This window comes from Toxotes jaculatrix, chromosome 10 (genome assembly GCF_017976425.1).
Source record: "Toxotes jaculatrix isolate fToxJac2 chromosome 10, fToxJac2.pri, whole genome shotgun sequence".
Classification (NCBI taxonomy): Eukaryota; Metazoa; Chordata; class Actinopteri; family Toxotidae; genus Toxotes; species Toxotes jaculatrix.
Genome location: NC_054403.1, coordinates 18,294,912 through 18,320,441, shown reverse-complemented (window position 1 = coordinate 18,320,441; position 25,530 = coordinate 18,294,912). Strand labels below are relative to the sequence as shown.

Here is a 25,530-nt window from a genome sequence, read left to right as displayed (position 1 = left end):
TGTTTGGTAACTGAGGAGGCGCTGCCTTACTGGCATCTTCAGCATGAAGTCGTCTTGGCTGAAGCGAAAGCCGATGTCAGTAACAGTGCGGTGGAAGAAGCTGGTGGGTCGGAGCACCAAGACCAGGTGGAGGTTCCCAGGAAAGGAAGCCTTGAAGAGGGAAACAAAGTTCTCAGTCATTTTAATGATGCTGGATAGCTTTTCCAACATCTGCACATTCACACAACAGTGCAACACAGACCTAGCTCCTGCATGCACACTGGCACAAGAGGAGATAAAGCATTAACAAGCTTTCATCCTCCATATCTGACAGCAGAGACCCCAGGTCTCAACTCCACTGTCACTCAGGCGATTGCTGTCAGCCTAATGGATTGAAGGCTCAGTCTCCACACCATTTGCACAAGTCATATGCTGCATTTCATCTTCAGGTCATTTGAGGTCATTCACTAAGTGTGTAGCAATTTCTGCTCAGTTTTTGCATCATACTCAAGACACACAGGCTACACTACAACTGCATGTCATGGTGTGACTGTATTGGAGCTGTAGATAACTGTAAACATGCACTGTAGCATGCACCGTACAGATAGCAAGGACTGAGATAAATAAAGTAAGCACATTTAATCTTACACTTTATTTATTCCCAGGGGGACACACACATACGTATAATTAGTGCAAAGGTGACTCTGCAGCAAGATTGATCAGGTGTACACCACACTGCCTTCTGCATTATTTATTCTATAATTTCTTCTGATGCCAACAATACACTTGAAAGTGACGCAACTTTTGACATTCATTTGTCCTGACTCGACCACAGAGGTCGATTAATCAAGCCTCTGGTTTCAGGATAAACATGCACTGAAAAAGACACACATCAGTCTGATTAGGCTCCGTCCAGGTTTCACGCAGAGCCAATTGCATGACTAAGCAGAAGTGCGCTCTGCACCGCAGTGCTGCACTCGCCAGCAGCTACAGCCGGTGCCACTGCCGCATTCACCCTGTCCGCCCAAAACAAAACTTCACCCTAAACTCCTCAGACGAAACTAATCAGCTGCTCGTTACCGGGCTCCTCCGGATCTTCGGCACTCCCCGCCGGTAAAAGCAGTCAGCCATGGTGTTGGAAGTCATCTCGGTTAAATGTTAAGTTCCCGCCTGGCCGTAGAAAACTGGTGCCTCGCTAAGGTATGTAAGCTCCCTCCGGCTGCCTGACCACAGCCGCAGCTCTGCTGCCTCACAGACGGAGGGTGGCAGCGCTGACTGCAATGTTTCCCTCCCGCCCGCCTTCCTCCTCATCCTCTCCTCTCCTCAGCGTCATCGCACCGTTTTTGCTTACTCATACATTTGCAGCAATATGCAACGGGACATTCAGTACAAACACACTGTTTCGGCTACTCTTCAAACCGTGCACCATTTGAAAGTATGAAACAGGCCGAAAATAATTTATAATTATGCAAATAATAATACTTGAATGTTGTCTGGATATTGCTCAGGTTTTCAGAACCATGGACAGCAAATCATTAATAAAACAACAGTCTGTAAGGACAGTCACGTAGCTCACAGGCAGTGATGAGGAGTTTCGTTGTACATTATGTCTATACTGTCTAGAAGGAATATTGATTAGATATAAATGTCCTAAATGAAAAGAAATATGAAACTCACTGCTATCCTGGCAAGTGCAGTTTTGATAGATGCCCATGTATCCAGTCTTCGGTCTAAAATGATGATAAATTTGACTCCAGGTTGCCTCGTTCTGCAAGAAAAATCAGGCAGTTGTATACGGCTGTAATTTCATTCAGTGCAGTCATTGAGAATACACTGATTTAAAGCATTCAAACATGGAAAAAAAGGACAACCAGGCAAGAGCAGCTGGCAAATCATGCTTAGCTTTAAATTCATATTACTTGCAGGTGCTTTATAACTACATACAGAAGTTCTTTATCATCTAAAATTCACTGCAATGACACATGAGGGGAAAAAGCCCTGGACTTGGTGTAATTTAAACTTTCCGCATCTCTTGGGAGGGTGAGGTTTGGACATAGAGGGCATCAGTAGGACATTTGACACAGTGAGCTAAGGAGCAGTGAAGGCCTGTGCTCAGAATACAAGCGCTGGGCTTTTGGTGCACTGCAGAAAGGGAGAGACTGAGACAGGAATAAATGAAGTAGGACACACCGAGGGATGAGAGTGAGGTACGTGAAGACTTTGGCTAAAGCTTCCTCTGGAATGTCACTGAAAGCTGAGCATTCAGGGAGGGTGATAATGACACTGGAGTCTTCCCCACGGCCCCCTGGGAATATAAAGATATAATCAGTCACTTTACTTATAAGATAAAAGATTCAAATCAGACAAAAAGAAATTAATATTTTAGAAATTATTAAACAAAAAGGCCTCACCTGACAGATATGCCACCTGTTTCTCTATGTAGCCTCCCACCTCCTTCATGCTCACAGGGACAGTCACCTCTGGAGGAAGATACACAAATTTAGAATAGTATAAACAACAACACATTTATATTAAAGGATCTGTGGGTGCAGAATGATTTTTAAACATGGATGTTGGCGTTGTTACATTGCCTCAAAATTTGGCAATTGGCCTTTTATTAAGAAGTTAGCTACTTAATGTCATTAACTACTGCTCTGACATTGAAACCTGGTTCTTGAGGTTTTCTTTAGCAGTGACAGCCTGTAAAACCCACAACACCCACAGTTTAAAAAGTCCTTTTCTATGTTCTTTTAATAGATGGGTCTAAATGACATTTCCACCACAGCTACAACAGTGAATCCTTTTTCAGTGAAGTTCTGACACGAAAGTGACGGAAATTAAAGATAGTAACTCGCACAAAATATCTCCGGTCAGCTCTAATCCAAAAATAAAGATCACAGCTCGCTGAAACTCTGCCAGTCTACGCCTATTTTGAACTCACTGTTACTATTGATGATGATTAAATATTACTGCATGCGTTCCATCATCATGATCAGTAGATGGCTGTAAATGCTGCCATGCTGTGGCCTATGTAAATCCTGCATCTGGTGCAAGTAAGACAGTGGCGCCATTAAAATGCATTTGCTCATTTACTGTACAGCATCTGAATTGATGCTGGTGTAACGTTAAGTTTACTGGCAGATGGCCCGCATCTCATGGATGGTGCCATAAGTGTTCCAGCTTGAGGAGCCATTAAATACATGCAGTCTCTTATAGAGCAGTCAGTGCAGTTCAAAGAGGCTTACATCCTTTGGTGAAGCAGGAATCATTAAACCGGATGGGCAGAATCCAGACACACTGACTTGTGCATCACTTTGAGGCTGTTTCCAAGTTCTCACATTACATGAACAGTAAGTTTAATACATTTAGTGGATGATCTTATCCAGGGTAAGGGACACTTTTAGGCTTGATGGGCATATTTGTTGATGTTGTATTACAGTGCCAGTGTTTCTCTAATACAAGCTCATATAAAGACATAGACTATAACTTCCCAGCTTTCTCTCACAACAAGAATTATTAACAACAAACAACAGGAATTACAAATAACATTGAGACACAAACTTGTTAGAACCATACTAATCTAAATGCCTCTGCCCCTATTCAGTGGTTTATGCAACCGATTAACAGGGCAGTAAATTTGTCCACAATTCATTGTTTCCTCATCCATAATGGATACAGACATTAAATATGAATTGGAACAGAGAGATAGAAAAATACGGCCAGAAAACGATGATAGAAAGCAAAAGAAAGAGAGGAAGAGCGAAGGAGGTGTTATTTTCCATGAGTCCACTGCAGTAATAGTGTCCGTCAGGTTGTCAGGGAGCAAGTAATGAGCTCTGCTGGTACCTGCTAAATATTTGATGTGTGTCTGTAACAGAGAGGAGCTCAGCCAAGCCCGGCCACAGCAGGACCAAGGGCTGGGCTGTGCACACATAATATAGATCCAAGGTTAAGTTACCGTCACACTGGAAGAGTTACATAACCATTTATATCCTGTGCCACCAGACCCTCAGGAAGCTGAGAGAAGTCTTAAATGATTCAAGATTCAAATCTTCTAAATAACATCTGACAACCAAATGATTAGAGCAGCTCTGACTGCACTGAAGGTGATGTTAAAAAAAAAAAAAAAAGGATACACAAGCGCCAATACTGCAGTCCTCGGCTGTACTTGATCAAAGGAAGTTCAGCCTGTGCTGTAAACTGCAACGTTTTTAATAAACTTTCCTGTTTTTGAAGATACACTCCATCCTCTCTGCAACTCAGCCCATGATTTAATGCCTCTGAGAACACTGCTCACTCCATCTACCATGCCTTTTGCCTGGTAATGTGCAACTACAGAAAAGTAAAGGAAATAATTAAAGGATAAAATAGGTCAGAGTTAAAGCCTCATGATTATATGTCTTAATCATGAATCAGAGAGTAGTTGTTGAGCAGCAGTGTTACTTAAACTGTTGGTTTAGGAAATGCTGTGGTTCCCTTCAAGCTTGCGTCATGACCTTCCCAGGTGACATACAGGACAGTGTGCACAGGCGAAAGTCAAATAACCTCTGTTTGCTCTTCTGTTCTTACACACAGAGAAAGAACAATGTTTGCTAGCCTGGATGGCAACTGAGATTCACAGCCAGTCAAACAGATTCAGACCAATCCTTTCAATCTGCAAAGCTGAAGGTAGGGAGCTTATCTCTGTTGTCCAAACAGTGATAAACATCTACACTGATTTCATTACATACAGCTTCCACAAAAAAAGCATTAACTGCACAACCCAACCCCGTGTACTTTCTCATGTTTTATTCTTTTACAACCTCGAGTCACAGGGGATTATATTAGGCTCTCTGACAAGCCTCCTTTCATGTCAAAGTGAAAACAAATTTCTATTTAGGGACTTCTTTCGAGTCACATGGGTTTGCATACATTTTACAGGTTGACAAAATATTAAACGCAAACATATTGAAGCTGTTAGGACATGACTTCTGCCTAAATATTACCTAAAGCATTCTGCGCAGAAAAACACTGATTGTTTTTTTCAAAGGAAATGAATCATTTTTTCATAATGGCTGACCAATTGATGGTATAGCTCCACACCAGAATTCACATAGTAAAATCTTAGTGAATCATACAGACTGAGAGCAAAAAAGGGCAGGTTTAGCTGTAGAGAGCACACACACCCAGCATGGATGTTGTATTGGATGTTGTCTGATTTGGTAGAGACTCAAAAAGCGGACACATGTAATCCCTTGCAGAGCAAAAAATCCCCTCTTACATATACAAACATGTTCATAGTACACAGAGGCCTAGCATCACACTGCTTTTAGGTCATGAGATATTTTGCTAAACAAAGCTTTCAGTGCTAAGGGGATTAGACTGGTGGGTGGCTGCATTCTGATAGAGAAGGGTAGAAGGAAGTTGCAAATTTCACTGGCGGGGTATGTGGAAACTCGAGGTTGGTGGTAAACTCTGAACAATAGCCCCTCAAGGCTTTGACTCTGTAGGCCCACTGGTTTTAATGATCAGACCTCTGAGCACCTATGACCGATACTGTTTTGTATAATATTCAATTAGGAGACATTTGTCACACTGTGATTGTATTTACTTAATTTTGACTCATAGATCAGCATACTTTGTGCTGTGTAATGAGGAATATTTCACTTCTAATTGTGTGAAATTGACCATACTGCTGTCAAGAAACAAAATGTAATTTTCTGAGGAAATTTAAATGTGCTTGTTTGAACTAAAAATTGTTGATGCAAGCATCGTTAAAAAGTGTCTTAAAATGTTAATTTTGTTTTTCAAGTGAAGCATAAGACTTACAGTTTAAACTGAAGCACTTAAAGCAGTTGAAGTGTCCGCTGAGTTTTAAGCATTGAAAGGAGCTGAGGTGTGTTTTCTGGAGGTATTTTGAAACACATTTAAGCCTGTGCATGTCAGTTCTGAAAGTAGCTGAACCAAAAGGAAATATCAGTTGATGTCTAAGCCATGAAAGCAACTGAAAAGTCAATTCATGCTTAAGCACTGAAAGCAGCTGAACTGTCAGTTGAAGTGTAAAAGACAAAACTGAACTGTCATTTGGAAAGTAAACAATGAAAGAAGTTAAATTTTCAGTTGAAGCTGAAGTGCAAGAGATAGTCTTCTGTGAACCACGTCTGTGAATCTGAAGTGGTTAGTTCAGTTCGTAAGCATTAACAGCAGTCTGTTAAAGTAGTTGAAGTGTAGGTTGAAGAGTACTGACAGCTGTGTGAATGGGGCAGCTGGAGTGTAGTTCAAGTGGCAGTGAAACAAGGAAAATTCTGCTTTTACTGTGCTATGGGCAGTTAGCTTCTGTCATGTTCCATGATTCATCATGATTCACAAGCCTTTCTGTATTATAATTTATTTAGACTGTGTGGTACCTAGAAAACGGCTCTGCCAAAAGTAGAGAAAATGATACTTGTTAATGGTATTCTGCACTGTTACACAGACTTTTAACTAATAATCAGGACAACACCAGACAGAAGGTTTAGACTGTATCCCCATGGGAGTACAGTCTTCTGTTGGGTGTAACAACACAGTCATGAGGCCCTGTGTCATGAGTATTGAGTAAATTCTATGTTTACGCTGAAATCATTGCATTTTCTTAAATGAACTACAGAAAGCTCACGCACCCATGGAAAGTGTGTTGGAGCGGGAGTGATTTAACATGATGTTGAGCATGATATTCTGCAGGTGAAGCACAGAGAGGGCACAAGTTACGTTATGTAAAAGATAATCATGTGTCATTTGTCATGGAGTAAACGATGAATCTGTGGTTACTGGTTCATACAGCAGTGTGTTCTGTTATGCTCACCGCTGCATCTCCTGTAAGCAGATTAGGACAAACCCAGAGAGCAAGGCTCACATTTCATGCAGAGAAAAAAAAAAAAAAACTTCACCAGGTATAAATAGAAACTCAGTGTGGCCTTTATCCTGCTGTCTCTGTCAGCTCCACACCCTAGCCCAGGTACAACAAGCCCACAGGAGACATAAAGAGGCAAAGGTCCATAAATTAAACAATAACTCAAGGCTGCCAAGATCCCAGAGTAATCACATTAGCCTCTGGAGGAAGCTGCTCCATGGAGCTGTCAGTCACATCAGGAGCTATATCTGTCCATCATCTTGCCTTTATTCTCTAATTTTTTTGCTGCCATTTTGACTACTGACAAAGTCAGGGTATAATATTGCTTTTGATGCTTTTCAAAAAGGATGTATCAGGTTTTATGTGCTAAATTCAGTTGCTATTTCAAGATAAAAAAGTGTTGACACAACAACATACCCTGAAAAATGAAAGCCGCATTGTGTACTTTCTTCCTTTACTGTCACACACTGATCTACAACCCACAGTCTACAGATATTCAGGCCACAAATCATTACTTTGGATCAAAAATCTATCCATCTGTGATAGCTTAAAGAAGCTGACATAATCCCTGCAGTGGCCCACAGTTGTAGCAAAGCTGCAGAAACTGGCACATCAATAATACTGACAAACCAAAGATATAGTGTGCAGTTCTCCGGTTACCTCGTGTAATGGTTCTCAGCTCAAGTCAAAAGTGAACATTGTGTATCAAACTAATGGACTTCTGCTATAGTAAATTTTTGCTTTCCGCACTGTGTTGATAAGAGCAATGTGAAATGTAGTAATGGAAAATAGTTTCTGAGCAGATACAGCATTACATCCAAAAGCCTGAGAGTAGCTACCAGAAGGTAAATGAAGACTGTCAGCATCATGTGTACTCACGCTGCAGAGTGCTCTCGAGCTGGGAGCCAGCCTGCAGAAGGCAGCGGTAGCTCTCCATCTCCTCCTTGGACTCTTTCTCCAGCTCTCTCTCCTCCTGCAGTGAGGCTGGGCCCATTCCCCTCGACTCCGATACAGGATCAGGCTCAGAGAACTGACGCTGCCGTGGGAGGTATTGACAGTAGTCCAGGCCTCACATCCTCTTCAGAGTCCTATAGCCCTCCATAGTGTCCGCATATAGAGGCTAGGAGCTACAACAAGGAAAGTTAGGTCCACCTGCCTCTGCGGGTCCCAGGATCCAGACAGGACAGTTCCCTGAGGCTGCTGCTGGATCCTCGTGACCTTGAGTGGCATAGAGAGCCTCCACACTAAGCAGCACAGCTACACCAGAAGACCTGTCCACACATAAGGAGAAAACAGTGGTTTGCTGTCCCGTCGTTGCCCAGACTGCGTGTGATGTGCTTTTCCCCTCATGCACACCAGTGCTGACACTGTCCCGCTCTCAGCAGCAGTCAGCTACTCCAAAACAAACAGGGCTCCATCTGGCCACTGCTGCCTGTCTCTCTCTTGCCCCTCCCCTCTCTTAAGCTTTAGTGCGTCAGCTCTGCACTGAGCAGAGCTCAAGAGTCTACTCCTGACACACTGCCAACTCCCTCCCAACTTTTCCTCTCACTTCACACTCCCCCCTTTGCTGTTTTCTGTGCCGTCAGTATAATGCTGACTGCACTACAGTCAGCTGGATTGTTAGGTTGTCTGGCTGCCATGCTCATGACCCCTCTTTCTCCAGCATTTTAATACAGATGCAGACACACACAGTGAAGAGTATCTCTTGTAAAAAGAAAATGAAAATCTACCGCACCCTCTGCCAACAAGTTTGGCCCATGTGAAGCACAGCCTTTAATACACAACAATCACATTCAGACAGAAGGACAAATATGAAAGGGTGTCATTGTGTACATACCGACACACAGAGCCTTTCTCAGCTCCCCACTGCTCAGCCCACAACTACTCTGAATGGATCAGTAGTCATTAACAATAGAAACAAGAGTTTAGAAATATGATATATATGTGCTGTATGTAAACCACTTCTATACAGTGACTCACAGTGCTTGATGTTTTCTTGACGTGAGGCCACACACACAGCAGTGGGAGAGCAGCAGTACTCCGTCCTGATACGCAGCCACTCAGATGATCCAGCTTAGCCTCTCAGCCATCTCATTACTGCACAGCATCTTCTTAGTGTGGTCAAACACACACAAACGCAGACAGACACACACTCCCCAACCACCCACGCAAACACACATCCATACATATCTGACAGCAGTGGCGGTTTTTGGCACGGGTGAACCGGGCGGCATCACATGGGGGGCGGCACAAACATGAAAAAAAATCATCTGCGCCGCTAAGCGGTTTTATATTATCTATTATATTACTGTGTGGGGAATGAGCAAAGTGGCGCCCCCTGCAGCTGTAGGCGCCCCTGCTTGCTGAAGGTGCCCTGCTCAGAAACTGTGTGAGGAGGGGAAAGGGGAGGGGGGTGCAGGGGACAGTTCACCTCTGGGTCTCTCCCAAAGGGAACGGGAAAAGGCGGGGCGGTGGGGGGGGCTTGCTGTCATCAGTATCAATCACTCAATGGGGGAGCAGATTTTGTATTATGACATTATTATGATGATGATGATGATGATTATTATTATTATATGTTTGCATATTATATTTATTATTATATATATTTTGCATCAAGGAAAGCCAGAAAGGTCAGGTTTTAGTTTTTGTTTGCTGCTCTTAGTGCAATAGTGTTATAAGTAGATTTCCTTTAGTGTTTTCATTTGTGTGATGATTTGTGCTATTCAGAATATTTATTCTGTATTTTATTTGTGTTATTTTTATTTTTTTTATTATTCTAAAACAATAAAATTATAATTTTATTTTGTTATTCTCTGCTGTTATGTGTGATTGTGTATTTTTTTTGCCACTTTTATGTATATAGAGTATATTTATTTAATTTCTGATAACTTTAATTTCTAAATTGTTTTGGCAATGATGGAGTTGGAGATTGTTATAAATATTGTTATGATAAAACATGGCTGTTTGTGGGTTAGGGCGTTCGGAGGGGGTCGTGCCCAATTCAATGTAGAACCGCCACTGTCTGACAGAGCCTGCTGACACAACCACTGGTGCAACAAAGCACTATAAGACATTGGTTTATCTTCAAAACATTCTGCTTTATTACAGAAAATCTTCAGGTTTTGAGTATACTAGTTTCAAAGAGGTACATTCAGCTTGGAGGTTTGGAGTGTTGAGGCTGGAGACCCAAAGGGCTGGAGGTGGCAAGGTGTCCCTGCCGTATGACGCAGAGCTGCTGAGGTGCCTGAAGGCATCCACCTCCAGCTGTCACGGACAGGGACAGCGTCCACAACCACAGAGCCTCTCGTGCTTTTTTTTGGACATTTTGATTTTCTTACAAAAGTGGCTGGAAAAAGGTTGCATTAAAAATACAATCCATTCTTTTATACTTTTCATTAGACAGGCAAAACATTAGATTTGAAGAAAATAGCATCTCTGATGTCACTTAAAGGTTTTTCATTTAACAAAGCAGGCAGCCCCTCTCAGTGTGTCCTCTTACATCCAGTGTCTCCGGCACAGTGCAGTCTGGAGGGGACATATCACAGAGTAAAGAACCACCCCCTCCGCAATCAGAAAAACAGACTTACATAGTAGAAAAATGACACTGAAATGCTTGTAAATTTTTCTATTTGTTAACAACAAATCACCATTAGTTTAATTTAAATCTCCACTTGGTGTTATGAGTGCATATTCTGCGTATGCACTGTGTCAGACACTGTCAGGCTGCAGTCAGTAGGGTGAAATACAAAGCCAGTACTAAAAAGTATTGTACTGGGGTTACTGTATGAGCAGAGATCAGTGAAGCAGTGTACAATAAAATCACCATAGTGACAAATTCTATAACAGCTGGCTGTAACACAAAACAAAATATTAGTCACAGGTGCTCATCAGTTTAAACCAAGAGCCAGATCACCTGGTAAAAAGAGTGACATTGGTTCAGAGGTTGATTTTGGGATGCTGAGAGTGTGTTTGGGGGGGCTGCCTGTCTTTGCACACGTAACAAAGACTGTCAAATGGGATTGGCACGGGCTCATATCAGGGCTGGAGTAACACAGGCTAACTCAACTGGCACGAAGCTGACCACTCTCCACAATAAAAAAGATTTATGTAATAAAAATATAACATTTGTGAGAAAAATTACACTTAACAATAAATATGCCACATATACAATACATGTTTGTGGGAAGGAAAAAAAAAGAAAAGAAATATTTCAAAACAGTATCTTAAAGTGTTTGATATCATGGCATGTTTAAATGGAACGTATGAAGCTCTACACAGGTAAAGGTAAAGGACGGAACAAAAAGCTAAACAGTCCACACACTTGTGCTGTAAGTCAGCAGGCTTGACCAAAAACAAAAGAAAGAACAAGGATGGTGGAGCCTTACAGTAGCACTAACTACGTTGACTGTGCACGTCTGGAGTTGGTTTTCTTTACGTTCCAACTTCAGCCTGACTGAGACAAACTAGATAAAGGGTAAAGAACATAAATACCTCATTTAGGCTTTAGTGCATGTGCATTTATGTGTACAACGTGTGTGGTTACTGTGTGTGTGTGTAATGTCCTCACCTATCAGATATGTGCGTGCGTACGCTCAGGCATATATTCATGTGCCTTAGTGACCCTAACCCTAACCCGCAATGAAGAAACCTTCCCTAATAGTGCAGGAAATGTCTCACCGAACTACATCAACAAGGTTCAAGTAATCCTGGTTTTCATTACACGCAGGCATTTCTGGCTTCTCTCATCCAGTACAGTTGCACGTACTTACATAAGACACGCATACACACACACACACCGACTTTCAGGTCACACTAGGGTGGAAAAAATCTGATCGCATTACGCTCATCTTTTTGGCTTTGAGCAGACGCTGTCATACATCTCTAAGCTATATACAGTACAACACATATATTAATTTTCTCATCTTAATTGGACTCTCTTAAATTATCTCTGAGGTTGGAAGATTTAGGTCATGCTCCAAGCAATGTTTCATTGCTGGAAAAGGCTTAATATCTCTAATCTATCTCAATCTTGCATATATATATACACACACACACACACACTTTTTGGACTGAGTGGTATTATGGTCTCCATTAACCCCTCTTATACCTTAGTATTCAGTGGAGACTACAGATTCTTGGAAACAAATAATCAGATAATAATCTATAAACCAGAAAAATGCTGGAACAGTTGGTTTGCAGCTCTGAGCTGGGCTGAAATCACATTCACTAACCGTTTTTTTTTTCTTGAACAATTTGGATCTGTGAATGAGTGCATTTCCTGAAACATGATATCCATTTAAAGTATAACTTCTGAAAAACATTATAACTATAAAGTAGAATGTAAAGTATAATAATCTGTATAACCATTGAGAATGGGATCATTACATCTTAATAAAAACTTTGCAGAGTACAGTGACTGAACATCAGTGGAGTAAAGCGTTCTTTGGAGCCTTCTTTCATGCAGGTGAACCATTCTTGGAGTGGATATTACAACTGCTTGTTAAAACACAGCAGTTGGACAGAGCTACTGACAAGGCAGCCATGTATGCATTCATTTGTAAGCTAGTATTAAAAAAAAAAAAAAAGGAGTAAAAGAAAGAAAACTCATGCCTGTCATCTGAGTAGATATTTTAAAAAATAATGCAGGGCACTGCTCTGCAGGCATGCGTGGGGGGTTAAGAGCTGTTGGGATTGGGCAGAGAAGGACGGAGCAGAAAGACACAAGTCAAAAGACTGCTAAATCCCCTTTCATCCCTTCCCCCCAGTCAGCACATCTCTTTCCTCCTCCTCTTTTCAGATCAGCTCTGACCCAGCTAGCACAGGATCCTGAATATGGCTGATGCCACTGTTGTTGTGAGTCCTTGCTGCCTTTTACTCGCGCTCCTTCAGGTGCTTATAGGATAGTGGTGTGACAGCTGCAGCCTGGAAAAGTGAAAAGCAGACAGATTTTACTTTAGTGTTTCTGTTACGAGGTTGTGCCAACAAGAGGAAGCGGACGAGACACCTTGAAATCACCCAAAATCATCAAAGCAGCTTTGATTGGCCAAATAACACCGCTAAAATTATATTTTTCCCGCCACCAGAGACAAGCAGAAATTAGTAAGGGAAACACTCCCAATTCCTTCAGCGTCTACTGATCTGCTGAAGCTCAGTAGGGACACTGAACAGAAGATTGGGTTTGTCTCTTTGTGGATTACCTGGATGTTTGTAGGAGGCCGCCCTCGGACAGCTACAGGGAGAATAGAAATGCAGATTAAACAGCTGCTGCAAAAAGCTTGGTGCTATTGTTAAGCAACAGACATCGGTGACCCTGGTCAACAGTGATGGGAAGACACTGTGAATGACATTCAGACTTGTCTACAGGGGGTGGACAAAAAAATTTCAAACAGCTAAAGACATTTAAGACAACATTAAAAGCCCAAGTCTTTTGTATAATTGCATGAATTATTATTTACCCATGGAGATCAAAAGTGTTGTAATATTAATATACACTTTTCCCCATATTCACCTGCTACAATTTTCAAAATATTTTGTCCTGGGGTTTCCATTTACTTTGTTGTCTACCCCCTGTAGGTAATGCAGCTGCATTTGGCCTGAGGTTAAGGCAGCATCACATCATGCAATGAACTAAGCTCGGCAGTCACAAAAGCATCCATCATTTGCCAAGAAAGTAAGCAGACGACAACCATCAACACGGGTTTGGATGTGCACACAGGACGAAACGACCACGAGAAAACCACCATGTTACAAAAAGCACATGAATGTCAGACTGGGGAATTTATAATCACAGACCAGCTCTGTTGTTTCACACTGTCAGACAAGAAAACCTAAGCAAACTGACACCGACACCACACACTCAAACATTCCAAGTTCAAACATGAGATGGACTGACATTTAAAAGCATTCAAAACTGGGTTTTTATAAGCACGTGCATGAGATAATATAAGCTGGGCTTCAAAGGGAGGCTGAAAGGAGCATGTGTTTGTAAAAAAAAAAAAAAAAAAAAAAAAAAAAGCTTAAATTTGCAACATTAGGCCTAGGGATGTATTAACATCAAATAAATGCATCATTTGACCATTTAAACTAAAAATGTTGACACAAAACTTGAGTCTGACTTGGAAAAAATGCATCTCTTCAGCCAGCCTATGGCAGCTTACACAACACCCAAGAACAGCCTGGGTCTTGCTGGATGTGATCTGTATGCCATTATGCCTTTGATTCTCTTGTTAAGACTCAGAGTTAGAGACCAGAACTGCTGGAGAAGTTGGTTGGGAGAACAAGTCTTTGATTGGCTTAAATGGCCTGAAGGTGGGCTGGTACCTGCTTAAATGACAGTATTGGATTCATCTGAAAAGGTTCTCATGAGCAGGGGTCTGGATGAAGACTGGGGAGACTGGGGACCCCCCACGCTCGACTGAACCAGCTTCTTCTAGAAGGGTGAGGCAAGAGACACCAATGACATCACTACGCTGACAGACACACTTCCTCCCCCTCTCTCTCCACTTGTACTCTCTCTTGCACACAGACACACACAGGGAACAAATATACACAAAGACTTCAAAAGTGATGAAATTCGGTCCGGATGCCTTTTTAGATACAGTTTTCCTTGAAATAATGGTTTTCAGACGCCTTGACTCTGTATCAGTTAATCCAGATTAATACTATCCTTTCAAATTCCTCAAAAGAATGTACAACATAACACGCACGCACACACACGCACAGACAAAATGCAGTGGCCCGCAGGGATCTGTGGTGAGGATCCAGGATGAGGTTGTTGACTTGAGCCTCATGCAGATAAGTTTGGCTGTTTTGACGTGCTGCATTCACCTGACTGGACATGCGGAGGCAGCAGGCATTGGAGCAGCACAGGCAGCTGGGAGGAGACATTGACTGAAACAACTGGACAGACAAGGATGGAAGACTGACTGCACGTTTTCAGCATGGACACCCGGTCCTACTCCACACTGCTGACAAAACTGGGTACACACACTGCCCCAGTCACCAACATTCTTCCCACTTTATATCTAAGGAAAAGCAATCAAGTCAAGAATTCAAGATGAGGCCTCCAAGGATGGCATTCCTGAGGTAATAATCTCTAATCTGAATTATCTGACCTAATCCATCCGACCGAGTGGGGACTGGGAAAAGCTACAGAACACCAGCCTGAGTTATTTAGAGGGTAAAGAAGGAGTCTAACAGTGGGAGAGGAAGGACACAACAGGAAGGAGACAAGCAAGACTGGCAGACACAGAAACTCTGAGGGAAGAGTCTTAAGTATAAGAGCTGACAGAAAGAAAAAGAGACCTCAGTCACTCCATGAGAAGCTGTGAGTGCTAGCGGTCTGCGACAACATGAAGATAGTAGATGTCCCCGAAGAAGGAAGGCGATGTTTCATCTTTAGGGAGGCAGGTGAAGAGAGGAAGACAGAAGAAATAAAAGGGTGAAACAGAGTAAGAGGGAAGTGTTAAATGCTAAAGCGTGAGTTCCAGTTAGGAAAACAAAGTTGGAAATGAGTAAAAGCAGCCTAAAAGGGATGTTCTAAAATAGAAATGGCCAGTATTCTAACAACCTTCATTTAAATCTATACTGACTGAAAACTCCATAGTATGTCAAGACTTATATGAATTGACAAAAATATCAAAACATTTATTTTATACACTTTTGATTGATTATGCCTATGCCTTTACTAGCAGGTAGACACAGTCAAACAGTAAAAAAATTTAAAAAACAAATGCATACCATATGCATTGTGATAATATGTATATATTGTACAACATGTTGTAACAAACATTGGTTTAGTTTATCACTTTTCACCAAAATAAAACCAAATAAAACCTCTAGACCCAATTTAAAATAACAAGTGTGGAACGGAACCCAAAAGCACACGCATACCACCAAACATTTCCAGCTGCTTGGAAAACACATTAGCCTCATGGGGAGCTCATTGATATGACAAAATATGTCTGGGAAAGTTGTCCTCTGGAGGAAATAGGAGTTGAATTAAACAGTGTGTATTAAAAAAAAAAAAACTGCTAAGGATATTAAAGCCTGAACTTGGAGATGGAGTGAAAAAAAAATCCAAGTTCTGATCCAGTATCCCTGCATTAATAGTTCCATTATTTTTTGGTATATGCCAAATATTTATCAAAAAACACTTTGCGTGTTTAAATCGCTCCATAGACACGAAGCCATGCCCACTTTAGAGCGATCCAATCATATTTGAAGGATTTGATTCAAATCCCTCTCTTAACTATATCCCACCCATGTTTTTCACTTCACTTGGAAATACATCAAGGATGGGCGTCATTAATCGAACCCTTGAGGAAAGAAATAGTTAAATAGTAACAACAGATATCTGGAAAGTTTCAGTATTGTAAATCTGGGAGAGATAGAGAAGACAGAAGGGAAAGAAAAAGAACAAGTGAGCGAGAGGGAGAGGGAAGGAGAGAGTAAGTGAAGTATAGTACAAATGTGTGTGTCAGGTCAAGTGTGTGTGTGTGTGTGCCAGCCTCAGCTCTACCTGTCTAGCGTGGGGGCCGCGGGGCTTGCGGAACACCACAAGCAGGATCTCTGGCAGTAGGCTGAGCAGGATGAGCAAGATGATGACGAGCCAGGCTGACACCGAGCTCAGCATGTTGGCAAACACAAAGTACAAACGCTGCTGCCTCAGGAAAGGCCTGCAGGAGAGAGAACACTTCGGTTTACACTGGATGAAAGAGCCACGGGGCATTGCATAGAAATGAAAAATAACAGGTGAACTACAGTGAATACATAGATTATTTCATCCTGACTTGTTTTCTAACCATATTATTCCTCCCCAGAAGAAGCTGAAAAACACGTAGAAAGCCAGGGATCCCCAGATTACAAAGTGGTTTATCCACGTCCAGTGCCGTGTGTCCAGAGCAAGCTAGAACAACAGAGAAAAGCCACTGCATCTGTCAGACATCCAGCAGACAAGATACCTGCTACTCTAATGATACACTATTTCATAAGATGAGTTAAATAAAAATCAAGGGAGTGATTTACCTTTAGTGTGACAGTGAAGACAAGTACTGTGAAGACAATTGTTCCATATGACCAATTCCCAAAAACCTGGATTTAAAGAAGACAAATGAGCACATGTACTCAGGAGACAATGCTTAATCAAGCAATTCAACAGCACACCCATTTAGAAGGTGAATTAAATCAGAGGACAAACCTGGCCATTGTCCTGCAGTGCTGGGTTACTGAACAGATACCGAACACCAAAGAAGAAGAGCAGGCCATGGAAGACTCCTAGTAAAGTCCAGTAGAGGAATGGTCCCCACCGTAACATGGCATTCTTAGCAATCTCTCTAAAGAAAATCATCAAAGAGAAACATGAACAAACTCACAGCTGTATGACTCTTTGCAAATAATTTCAACTATGAAAAGGGGAAGCATCAAATATCTGAGCGACAAAGATAAACAACTCTCCCTAAATCAAAAAAACTGAAACCTATAACTCGTTGTTTCAAGGTTTAACCTTGTGCATGAAATGACTAACTTAAATTTGGCTTTTGGACTGTGTAACCTAACTTGTTCACTAAATTTCAGATGTTGTATTGTGAATAATAATCTATGGCAAAAAAATAAAAAGCTATAACTCTGCCTACTACTGTTCAGTCATTGCTATAATCTCTTAATGACGTTATTTTATGACTGTGCGAATACTTAGCCACATTTCTGTCTTCCTTTTTTTAAAGTATTTATATGAACTTTCTGACTAAAATAAATTAATCAAGACATTATTGCTCAAAACAGCAATCCTAGATCTAAAACAGAGAAGAAGATCTTCATTTATATGAATAATGATCATCTTTAATTAAAGGAAGCAACTTTACAGGCACATCTACATTTACCATGAAGTGTACTGCAGATAAGTGAAGGTTCTCAAGTTTACCTATAGAGGGTAGCATTGTCCAGCAGAATCTCAATGCAGATGTGCTGCTCCAAGAGGCTGTAAGCCAGGATGGGCATAGAGGTGAAGCAGATGTTGTACATCGTCAGATAGGCCGCGTCATACAGGGGCTGGGGAGTATGGGAGCATGAGGGGGGGAGTGAAGGGGGAAGGGTTGGTAAGGAGGAGGAGGATGGATGGGGCAACCAGGGGTTAATATTATGGAGAGGACAGAACTCATACACACCATCATACTAACAGTACACATACAGTATGCCATTTAGGCAAGCTTATATACATCTTTCATGTGCTTATGAAAGATCTAAGCTGGGGGCCATGTGGCATGAGGGAGAATGACATATTCACCCTCATCTTTTACAAACAGACATACCAAAACATAACTAATTATCTTAAAAAGGACGATATCTGTGTTAATTAATGCCTTAATTTTCATGTCAGGAGCCGTTTTTACATGGACACAGTACAATAAAACATTCTAAGTCTATACAGGTTTTATAAAAATAAACTTATTCCTCATTAATCATCAAGTGAATTCATCAGCGTGCTCCAAACTGTATAAACTATAATCTATTGTTAAGTCGTTGTGTTTATAACAGTGTGACTATACACAAAAGGCACACACATGCCACCATGATCACACAATGCCCACATGTGATTTACCATGGTGGCACAGTAACAGTACTATGTAGTCCAAGTCCGTATATAAACGTATCAGTCAGAACTCAAACATCCCAGGGGCAGAGAGGGAGGGGCAATCTGAGGGGAAGAGTCTGGCATTCAGGAGGACGAGGACGTGGATTCAAGGGACACTGCCTCCTTTCATGTTCAGAACATCTTTGAACCTCAAAGGGCCTCAGGACATACTCACTTGCTGGGAATAGCCGCAGAAGAACTGGTACAAAAACTGAGGTAAGATGAAGCAAAGGTTCTGCAGGGAAAACACAGCAAGAGAAAAGGTTCACACCAATGGATAAAAACATCAAAGGACATCAAATGCATTCCTAAGTTCCCACGTGTTTATAATGTAGCTATAAAAAAGAAAAACATCAACCTGAGTTGAACCTAAAAAGCTGTTTAACTTAAGTTAAGATGACTGATTCTGTCAAATCTGCGTCTCCTCACCACATAATCCTCAAATCAAGTGAGTGTGGGTTTTGTTTGAGAAATGCAGGCTTTGCTGAAACCCAAAACAAGTTCTTAGCCTGAAGACTGATGAAAAGTTAATGTGACTGAAGCATCTGTTCCTCCTACCTTGTAAAAGAAATATTGCACCAGGTGTGCAATGCGAACATAGTAGAGATGCCCATGAGCCAAAAGAAGTTTCTTGAGGTGTTTGAGTTTGGGGATGGCATAATCACTGTTCCTCACTGCCTGCCGACCCTCTTTACCCTTAATACCTGAAACATAAGAACAAATAATTACACACTACTCTTAACAAAATGAAACAGAATGAATTAATGATCTATTAGTCAGACTCAGCATGAGATTTATTACCAATGCCAACATGAGCTTCCAAAATCATGCTGACATCATTGGCACCATCTCCAATGGAAAGAGTAATGGGGCTGCCTTTAGAGTTCTTCACCATTTTAACTATCTATAGATGGAGCAAGAAAGAGAGGCAACTTTTTTAAAAAGTGCTCACTGTAACAAAAAAAACAATCATAATTGCAGTTCTTTAATGAATAAATATTTTCCACAATTTAATAGTTTGTTCTGACCTGTGCCTTTTGTAGAGGAGCCATGCGGCAGCAGAGCACAGTTGTGCAGTTTTGACAAATCTGCAGGAACAGGTTCTTGTAGCAACTTGAGTTGGATTCAGCGGAGGAGTTGAGCACCATCGACAGAGTGGCTCCATCTATGATAAAACCATAGTCTTGGTTTGCCGAAGACCAGCTCCTACAACACAGAGAAGAAAAACAGGTTCAGGTTTTATCATCAATAAGATTTAGTTCAGGTAAATAAGAGCAAATCATCACATCTAGGTACCCACCTGGTGACGCCTGCCTTAACTGGTGGTGCATCCTGCACAGCTTTCTTATGATATTCACTCAAGAGATCATGCAGTCGTTGCTCACGCCTCCTCCCATCCTCTCCATCCTCTAGAGTACGCACTGTTAGCTCCAGCAGCTCTGTATTTCTCTGGAACAACCTACAAGCATAACAGGTGGATTTTGCCGTTTCCATCTTGTCCCCCGTTAGGACCCAGATCTTAATGCCTGCCCCCTGCAGAGCCTCCATGGTTTCTGCTGCCTCCTCCTGAAGCCTAGGGGACAAGTACAACAGAAAGAAATGACACACGAAATGTTATTGCACGACTTGAAAGACAAAAAACGTGAACGATACTGTTGTTTTTCTAGCGTAAATGTTAGTTTCGAGGTTGCAAAAACAGTAGATAAATCTAAAAATGGAGGAATAACTTAATTACAGCAACAGCACAAGCGCAAGGTGATCAGAAAACACGCCTATGTGTCATAAACTTTAAAGATCAGCAGATTCATCTGTGACAGCTGTATGGTTACTGTGCATTGTGTGAGCACCCACCGATCCTCTACAGCAGTAGCTCCTATTAGACTCATCCCAGTCTCCACTTGGTTGTAAACAGCCATGAGCTTCTCTTCTCTGTCCTGCAGAGCCAGTCGAGCTTCCCTCAATCCTTCATCTGCCTGGGCGTACTCCTCTGCACTGAGATGTTTGTAGGCCACACACAGTGTCCGGTAGCCCTCCTGAATAGCGAAACATGTTTCAACCACAAAAAAATAAAAAAAAATAAAATCAATGTACTCATAAGTTAAAACTTATATGAGTATATACTTTTACATTTTTATTTAAATTCGGAGAGGCAATTTGCTTATGTCACTCACAGTTGCATTACGCTCCACATGCATACGTATCCTTTCGACTTCTTCCTGTCTGACGCGGGGAAAGATTGAAGAGTCCGCTCCCTTACAGAAGAGCAGTGTATCACCTGAAGACCAAAAAACGATCACAAAACAAACACGCACACACATACAATGTGATAAGGGCTGAAGGCCGGCTCTAAATTACATTCCATTGAATGAACTTGACAGTAATCTCAATCTCACCTGTTCTGGATCGGACTATTACACTCATTCGCCTTCTCACTGGGTCGAAGTTCAGCACATGAAGCAGTTCATAACTTTGGGAAGCACAAAATGGAAATGAAATAAAAGCTGTAGTCCAAATGTAAACAAACAACAAACAAAAAACAAACAAAAAACTTATTCTATGTAATTACAGACTTACTTTTCAACATCATTGTTCCTGTTGAGAATTTTCATGGTTTTACTTTCAAGACCCAGAAATGTGAAGCCATACCTGCAGATGGAGACAAATCATCATACATAAGCCCTATATATATATACATGCTGTATGAATGAGTGTAGAAATGAAATGTATACCTATGTAGGATTTTCAAAATACATTCTGTAATATCCACATTCAAAGAACACACTTGTTCTTTGAACAACTAATGCAATGTCTTTTTAACACTTAGTCATAACAGCCCATCTCTTACCTCATGGCACCCTTGACAAGAGCAACTTCATCAGGTGAGGAGGCTATGAAGCCTCTCTGTTCCTGCGGTGGACTGAGCATCTCTCCATCAACCACTAAGCCATCCACCTGGTCTGTCAGTCCGTCCCCTTGGCCTTGACCCTGCTCTGTAGACTCCTTCACCTGGACTGTGTGGCACAGACACAGGGCACGCAGAAACAGCTCCTCCCTCTCCTAATAACACAACATGATCATGGTTTAATACAGTAAAATAAGACATGGTAAATGGTGTTTAAATAATTAATAACTACTGCACTTAAATTAATTTAGAGCCTCACATGGAGTCATATACAGAAGCCAGAGTTTAGATAAAGCCCTGGATTTACAACCATTTGATTAAAATGACTTCTTATCAACACACATGCTGAAGTGCAACAGTCTGTAAAGTGTTATCAGGTGTTCATGTCAAGAGCACACAGCCACTTTGCTCTCCCCTCCATGTTGAGTGCATATGTTGACATGTCAAGGAGACTGTATGTGGGCTGACCAATGAAGGGTCTTTCTGAGCAGCGAGCTATGTAATGACCATATGTTGCCGCTTGTGTGACTTTTACAACAGATGGAGGGACACCACAACACCCACCCTGCCAGCTTTCTGCTGTAGTTTGTTCACAGGTCCATCTGTAACACAGAATCCATCCAACTCTGAGCTCGCGTCCCGGTACTTGTACTGGAAGCCGTCAATGCAGCACTCGATGAACTCCATGTTATTCTGAGTGAGGGTGCCCGTCTTGTCTGTGAAGACATACTCCACCTACAGGCAATGTGATAAAAATACATGACTCTTCCCAGCCCATAAAAATTCAGTTGCCCGTTTAACAGGTTCCAACAATAAGATTGGACACTTATTCCCAGAAAGAATTACAGTACATTAATCAGTTTAACGAAGCATCAACTTTAATTGAAGTAATCATTTTGCAAACCAAGTGTGACTGATCTATGGCAGCACCATCTGAGTTAGAAGTGCCATAAAAAAACAGGAGAAGTCAGGATAGCACAGTTATTTTAAGCAGCTCATACTTTACTAGAGCACCATTAAGATCAGCGAGGACACACCACATTTTTGTTGGAGTCAATCATACCTTTTGTTTTTTTGTAATTTTTCTTTTGTTTCAAGAAATGTTTCCTGTTTTGACTCCAAAATGACACACATTTCTGCCATTTAAATGTTGTTTCATTTAATTTTGTGTGTTTTGTGTGTCTTACCTGTCCCAGCTCCTCGTTGAGGTCTGAAGTATTGACCAGTGCCCCCTCTTTGATTTCAGGGTCATAGAAGTCCTTGTCCCATGTGATGAAAAAGGATCCCAAAAACTTTTGCATCTCAACAGTCACATACATGGACACCGGAATGATGAAGTTGAAGAGCACCATGAAGGACAGGAAGTCAGTGAACATCTTTAGGTACTGTGGGAAAAAGGAGAACACAGGCACATATAGAAATGTAAATGTTATATAATGTTTCATACCTCTAAGAATTAACCAATCAAGAGCACACAGTTTGACAAATCACACCTCTGATATACATAATGTGTTCTGTAGTTAATTAATCACATTATTAAAAAATAATATCTTATCTTATCAAATACTGCACCACTGGCATCTACAATCTCAACTAATGCAGTTGTTTTTGCAGGCAGGGTGGACCTTTACCCACATTAAACTGCTTGTGCCTCAGTTGGGAATCAGTAACTCTAGACTATCCAAGCTACAAATATGAAAACATGGTGCAATCGCAATGCTGTATCACCATGTTCGCAGTTCATTGAGAGCTAGGGCAGAAGGTTAACAGCCAATGATATGGACCATGTAACAATGTAGGTCTGCCGTGGCCATTTTGCTGAGAAGAGTTTTGCCAGTGTTGATCAAAAGAGGCTTGTAAAATGCATTAATATGATGCATGGAGCTGTGCACCCATAAGTTACAACTACAAGCCACCAGAGGGTAAGTATTTACCATATTATACACATGATAATATACTGATGCAGTGCTAGCAAGACCTATTAGCTATTCTTCTCACAGCAGGGATAATCCCTGTGAAGCTCTAGACATGTATTATTCAACTTATTTCACTTCAAATTGCTAACATCTTGGAAGATGATATATGGCACTAGAAAAAATAAGAATAAAAAGGTTAAGAAATGTTTTTTTTGACTATGTATTCTATACTGGCACTTGGTTTGGACTGTTGTGCCTATCAGACACTTAACTCAGAGTTTATTGTTTCGACAACAGGGACAGACAGGTTGCTAGAATATGTCCTTACCAGATTTGTGTCCTTCTCTCTCTGGGTTTTCTCGTTGTACCATGGCTCATCCTGTCCAGGCTTGTTCTGCCACACATACTTAAGTGTAGTGCACACTAGGGCCTTGCTCAACAATATGCAAAGGTAAACGAGAAGGAAGGCATTGATTGACCTGAAAACACAAGAAATCAAATCAACAAGTACCAAAGGTGTGTCACATATTTTTAACTTGTTTACAGCTTTTACTGTAAACTTACTTCTCCACAGCGGACCGTTTCTGAGACTTGCCCTGGTAGTTCAGAGCCATCTTTGTCTCCATGCCAGTGTAAACAGCAACACCTTGAGAAAGAACAGGAGAAGAAAAACAAGAGGGATTAGCTTTTTAGAAACTGAGCTATCTTCACTAATGCAAGGTACTATCATAAAGAGAATATCATTTGACTCACCACAGATTTTGTGAGTGTTCTTTAAAGTTGCCCCTTTCAGCAGCAGGTTTTCTGGGCCCAAAGACCTGCACCATCACATCAGCGCATCAAACAGTTTAGTCATACAGGAGATGTGAAATTCACACACTCTCCTATTCTCTAAATGGAAACCTGGCAGGCAAGCTGGCATCCACTCTAAAATACGCAGTGACAATATACTGTGTGACTGCAGTCTGGGCTTACACCAATCCCAGTGTTCTTGAGAAGGACACTGGCATTTGTTTATTTGGCCATTACAAAGCAGTCAATGATAAATGCCTGTGGGAGAGCTTTGGAAGGAGTGGCTGAAGTCATGCCAGCCTGTTTTAATTTTAGTGCTTGCCTGCAATAAAGGATCAATGGAATAATGATTTGTTGGTGATGCAAAGGGAAACAAATGAGTGCTTAAGCAACTGTGTTTTGATTTTGCTCTCACTTAAAGTGGACTGAGATGGCTGTGAATGAGTGCTCTCACCTCACTGCAGGCTCCTGATTATTTTTGTAGATGTGCATACGGCCGACAAACCTGGAACAAATTTACACACATGCTCAGAAAGTGAAGCCAATTGTAAGCAGTACATGTGATTTTTGTTTTGAATATTATTCAGTTGGTTAAAATAAAGTTCATTCACACAAGACTGTAAGTACTCATTGACCTAAAATCAGGTGCAGAGGTTTGGGAGCCAGCTAATTACTGGTAGTTAGCCTGCAGCAAGCTGTCAGTTTTATTGAGTCTGGATAGTAAGCATTTGGCGCCATGGTTTACTTAGCAAGTCTCAAACACCATTCAGATGTCTGGCTATGTGACAATATTCCTACCTTTTGCCCCAAGAAGGAGCTAAGGCTGTCAGACCAAAGATTACTTGAAATAACAGGCCAACTTTAGCCATTCCTGATATGAAATCAACCAAACATAAGTGCACAGTGGCTTGCCAAAACCTCTGATTAACAATCTACAAGTTAATATTAGTCATTTAGGACAATTTCAACTGACACTGAGTTAATCCATTTAACAACAAACAACAGGCAACGTATTTTTGAGGTGTAAATCTGCTGGGGCCACATGATGAGTGCCTACTTGTAAAGGTCAGGCTGGGGCTGTTCACACTCGATGGTGGCGTTGAGAGAATCCAGATCCTCCTCTGTGTCTGGCACTGTGTAGTGTGTCTGGACAAGGGAAAGCGGCAGAGAGAGACAGTGTGAGCTCTGACTGTGAGCTGACTTAGGTCAAGCAATCATTTCAGCTTTCCCCTACCTCTCACACATGGACATTACGTAACATGTGAAGACAAAAGATTCCCAGATACTGTGACTCACAAAAGGCACTAACACATTTTTCTTTGGAAATTCCTATTAATTATTCAATAACTGTTGAAACAAACCCAACAATAAAGTAATACTCCTCTATACCCACTTCCCATCTCCTACTCCCTATAATTAATATAACAGAATGGAAACAAGT

General features: G+C 41.4%; 2 protein-coding genes across 6 annotated transcripts in view; both read right to left on the bottom strand.

Moving 5' to 3' along the window:
* Positions 1–7,845, bottom strand: part of mcf2a (MCF.2 cell line derived transforming sequence a) — a 55,337-nt gene extending 47,492 nt beyond the window's left edge. Inside the window, exons 1-5 of the mRNA XM_041047938.1 lie at positions 7,727–7,845; positions 2,391–2,459; positions 2,170–2,284; positions 1,657–1,747; positions 31–150 (exon numbers count right to left, since the gene is read on the bottom strand). Of these exons, the coding sequence (XP_040903872.1) occupies positions 31–150; positions 1,657–1,747; positions 2,170–2,284; positions 2,391–2,459; positions 7,727–7,841 (510 nt within the window). The 5' untranslated portion in view covers positions 7,842–7,845. The remainder of the gene's footprint in view (positions 1–30; positions 151–1,656; positions 1,748–2,169; positions 2,285–2,390; positions 2,460–7,726) is intronic.
* A 2,165-nt stretch (positions 7,846–10,010) lies between these two features.
* atp11c (ATPase phospholipid transporting 11C) overlaps positions 10,011–25,530 on the bottom strand; it is a 37,775-nt gene continuing 22,255 nt past the window's right edge. The window contains exons 7-31 of one of the 5 annotated variants that reach the window (XM_041047627.1): positions 25,147–25,235; positions 24,544–24,594; positions 24,051–24,115; positions 23,862–23,943; positions 23,626–23,776; positions 22,569–22,766; positions 21,946–22,116; positions 21,325–21,536; positions 21,054–21,125; positions 20,873–20,946; positions 20,651–20,754; positions 20,331–20,512; positions 19,780–20,052; positions 19,508–19,685; positions 19,281–19,383; positions 19,038–19,183; positions 18,655–18,714; positions 17,769–17,896; positions 17,046–17,181; positions 16,874–16,939; positions 16,651–16,754; positions 16,368–16,524; positions 14,168–14,276; positions 13,045–13,076; positions 10,011–12,769 (exon numbers count right to left, since the gene is read on the bottom strand). In XM_041047627.1, the coding sequence (XP_040903561.1) occupies positions 14,172–14,276; positions 16,368–16,524; positions 16,651–16,754; positions 16,874–16,939; positions 17,046–17,181; positions 17,769–17,896; positions 18,655–18,714; positions 19,038–19,183; positions 19,281–19,383; positions 19,508–19,685; positions 19,780–20,052; positions 20,331–20,512; positions 20,651–20,754; positions 20,873–20,946; positions 21,054–21,125; positions 21,325–21,536; positions 21,946–22,116; positions 22,569–22,766; positions 23,626–23,776; positions 23,862–23,943; positions 24,051–24,115; positions 24,544–24,594; positions 25,147–25,235 (2,907 nt within the window). In that variant the 3' untranslated portion in view covers positions 10,011–12,769; positions 13,045–13,076; positions 14,168–14,171. The remainder of the gene's footprint in view (positions 12,770–13,044; positions 13,077–14,167; positions 14,277–16,367; positions 16,525–16,650; positions 16,755–16,873; positions 16,940–17,045; positions 17,182–17,768; positions 17,897–18,654; positions 18,715–19,037; positions 19,184–19,280; positions 19,384–19,507; positions 19,686–19,779; positions 20,053–20,330; positions 20,513–20,650; positions 20,755–20,872; positions 20,947–21,053; positions 21,126–21,324; positions 21,537–21,945; positions 22,117–22,568; positions 22,767–23,625; positions 23,777–23,861; positions 23,944–24,050; positions 24,116–24,543; positions 24,595–25,146; positions 25,236–25,530) is intronic. The other 4 variants (XM_041047629.1, XM_041047628.1, XM_041047631.1 and 1 more) reach the window with 4 other exon arrangements.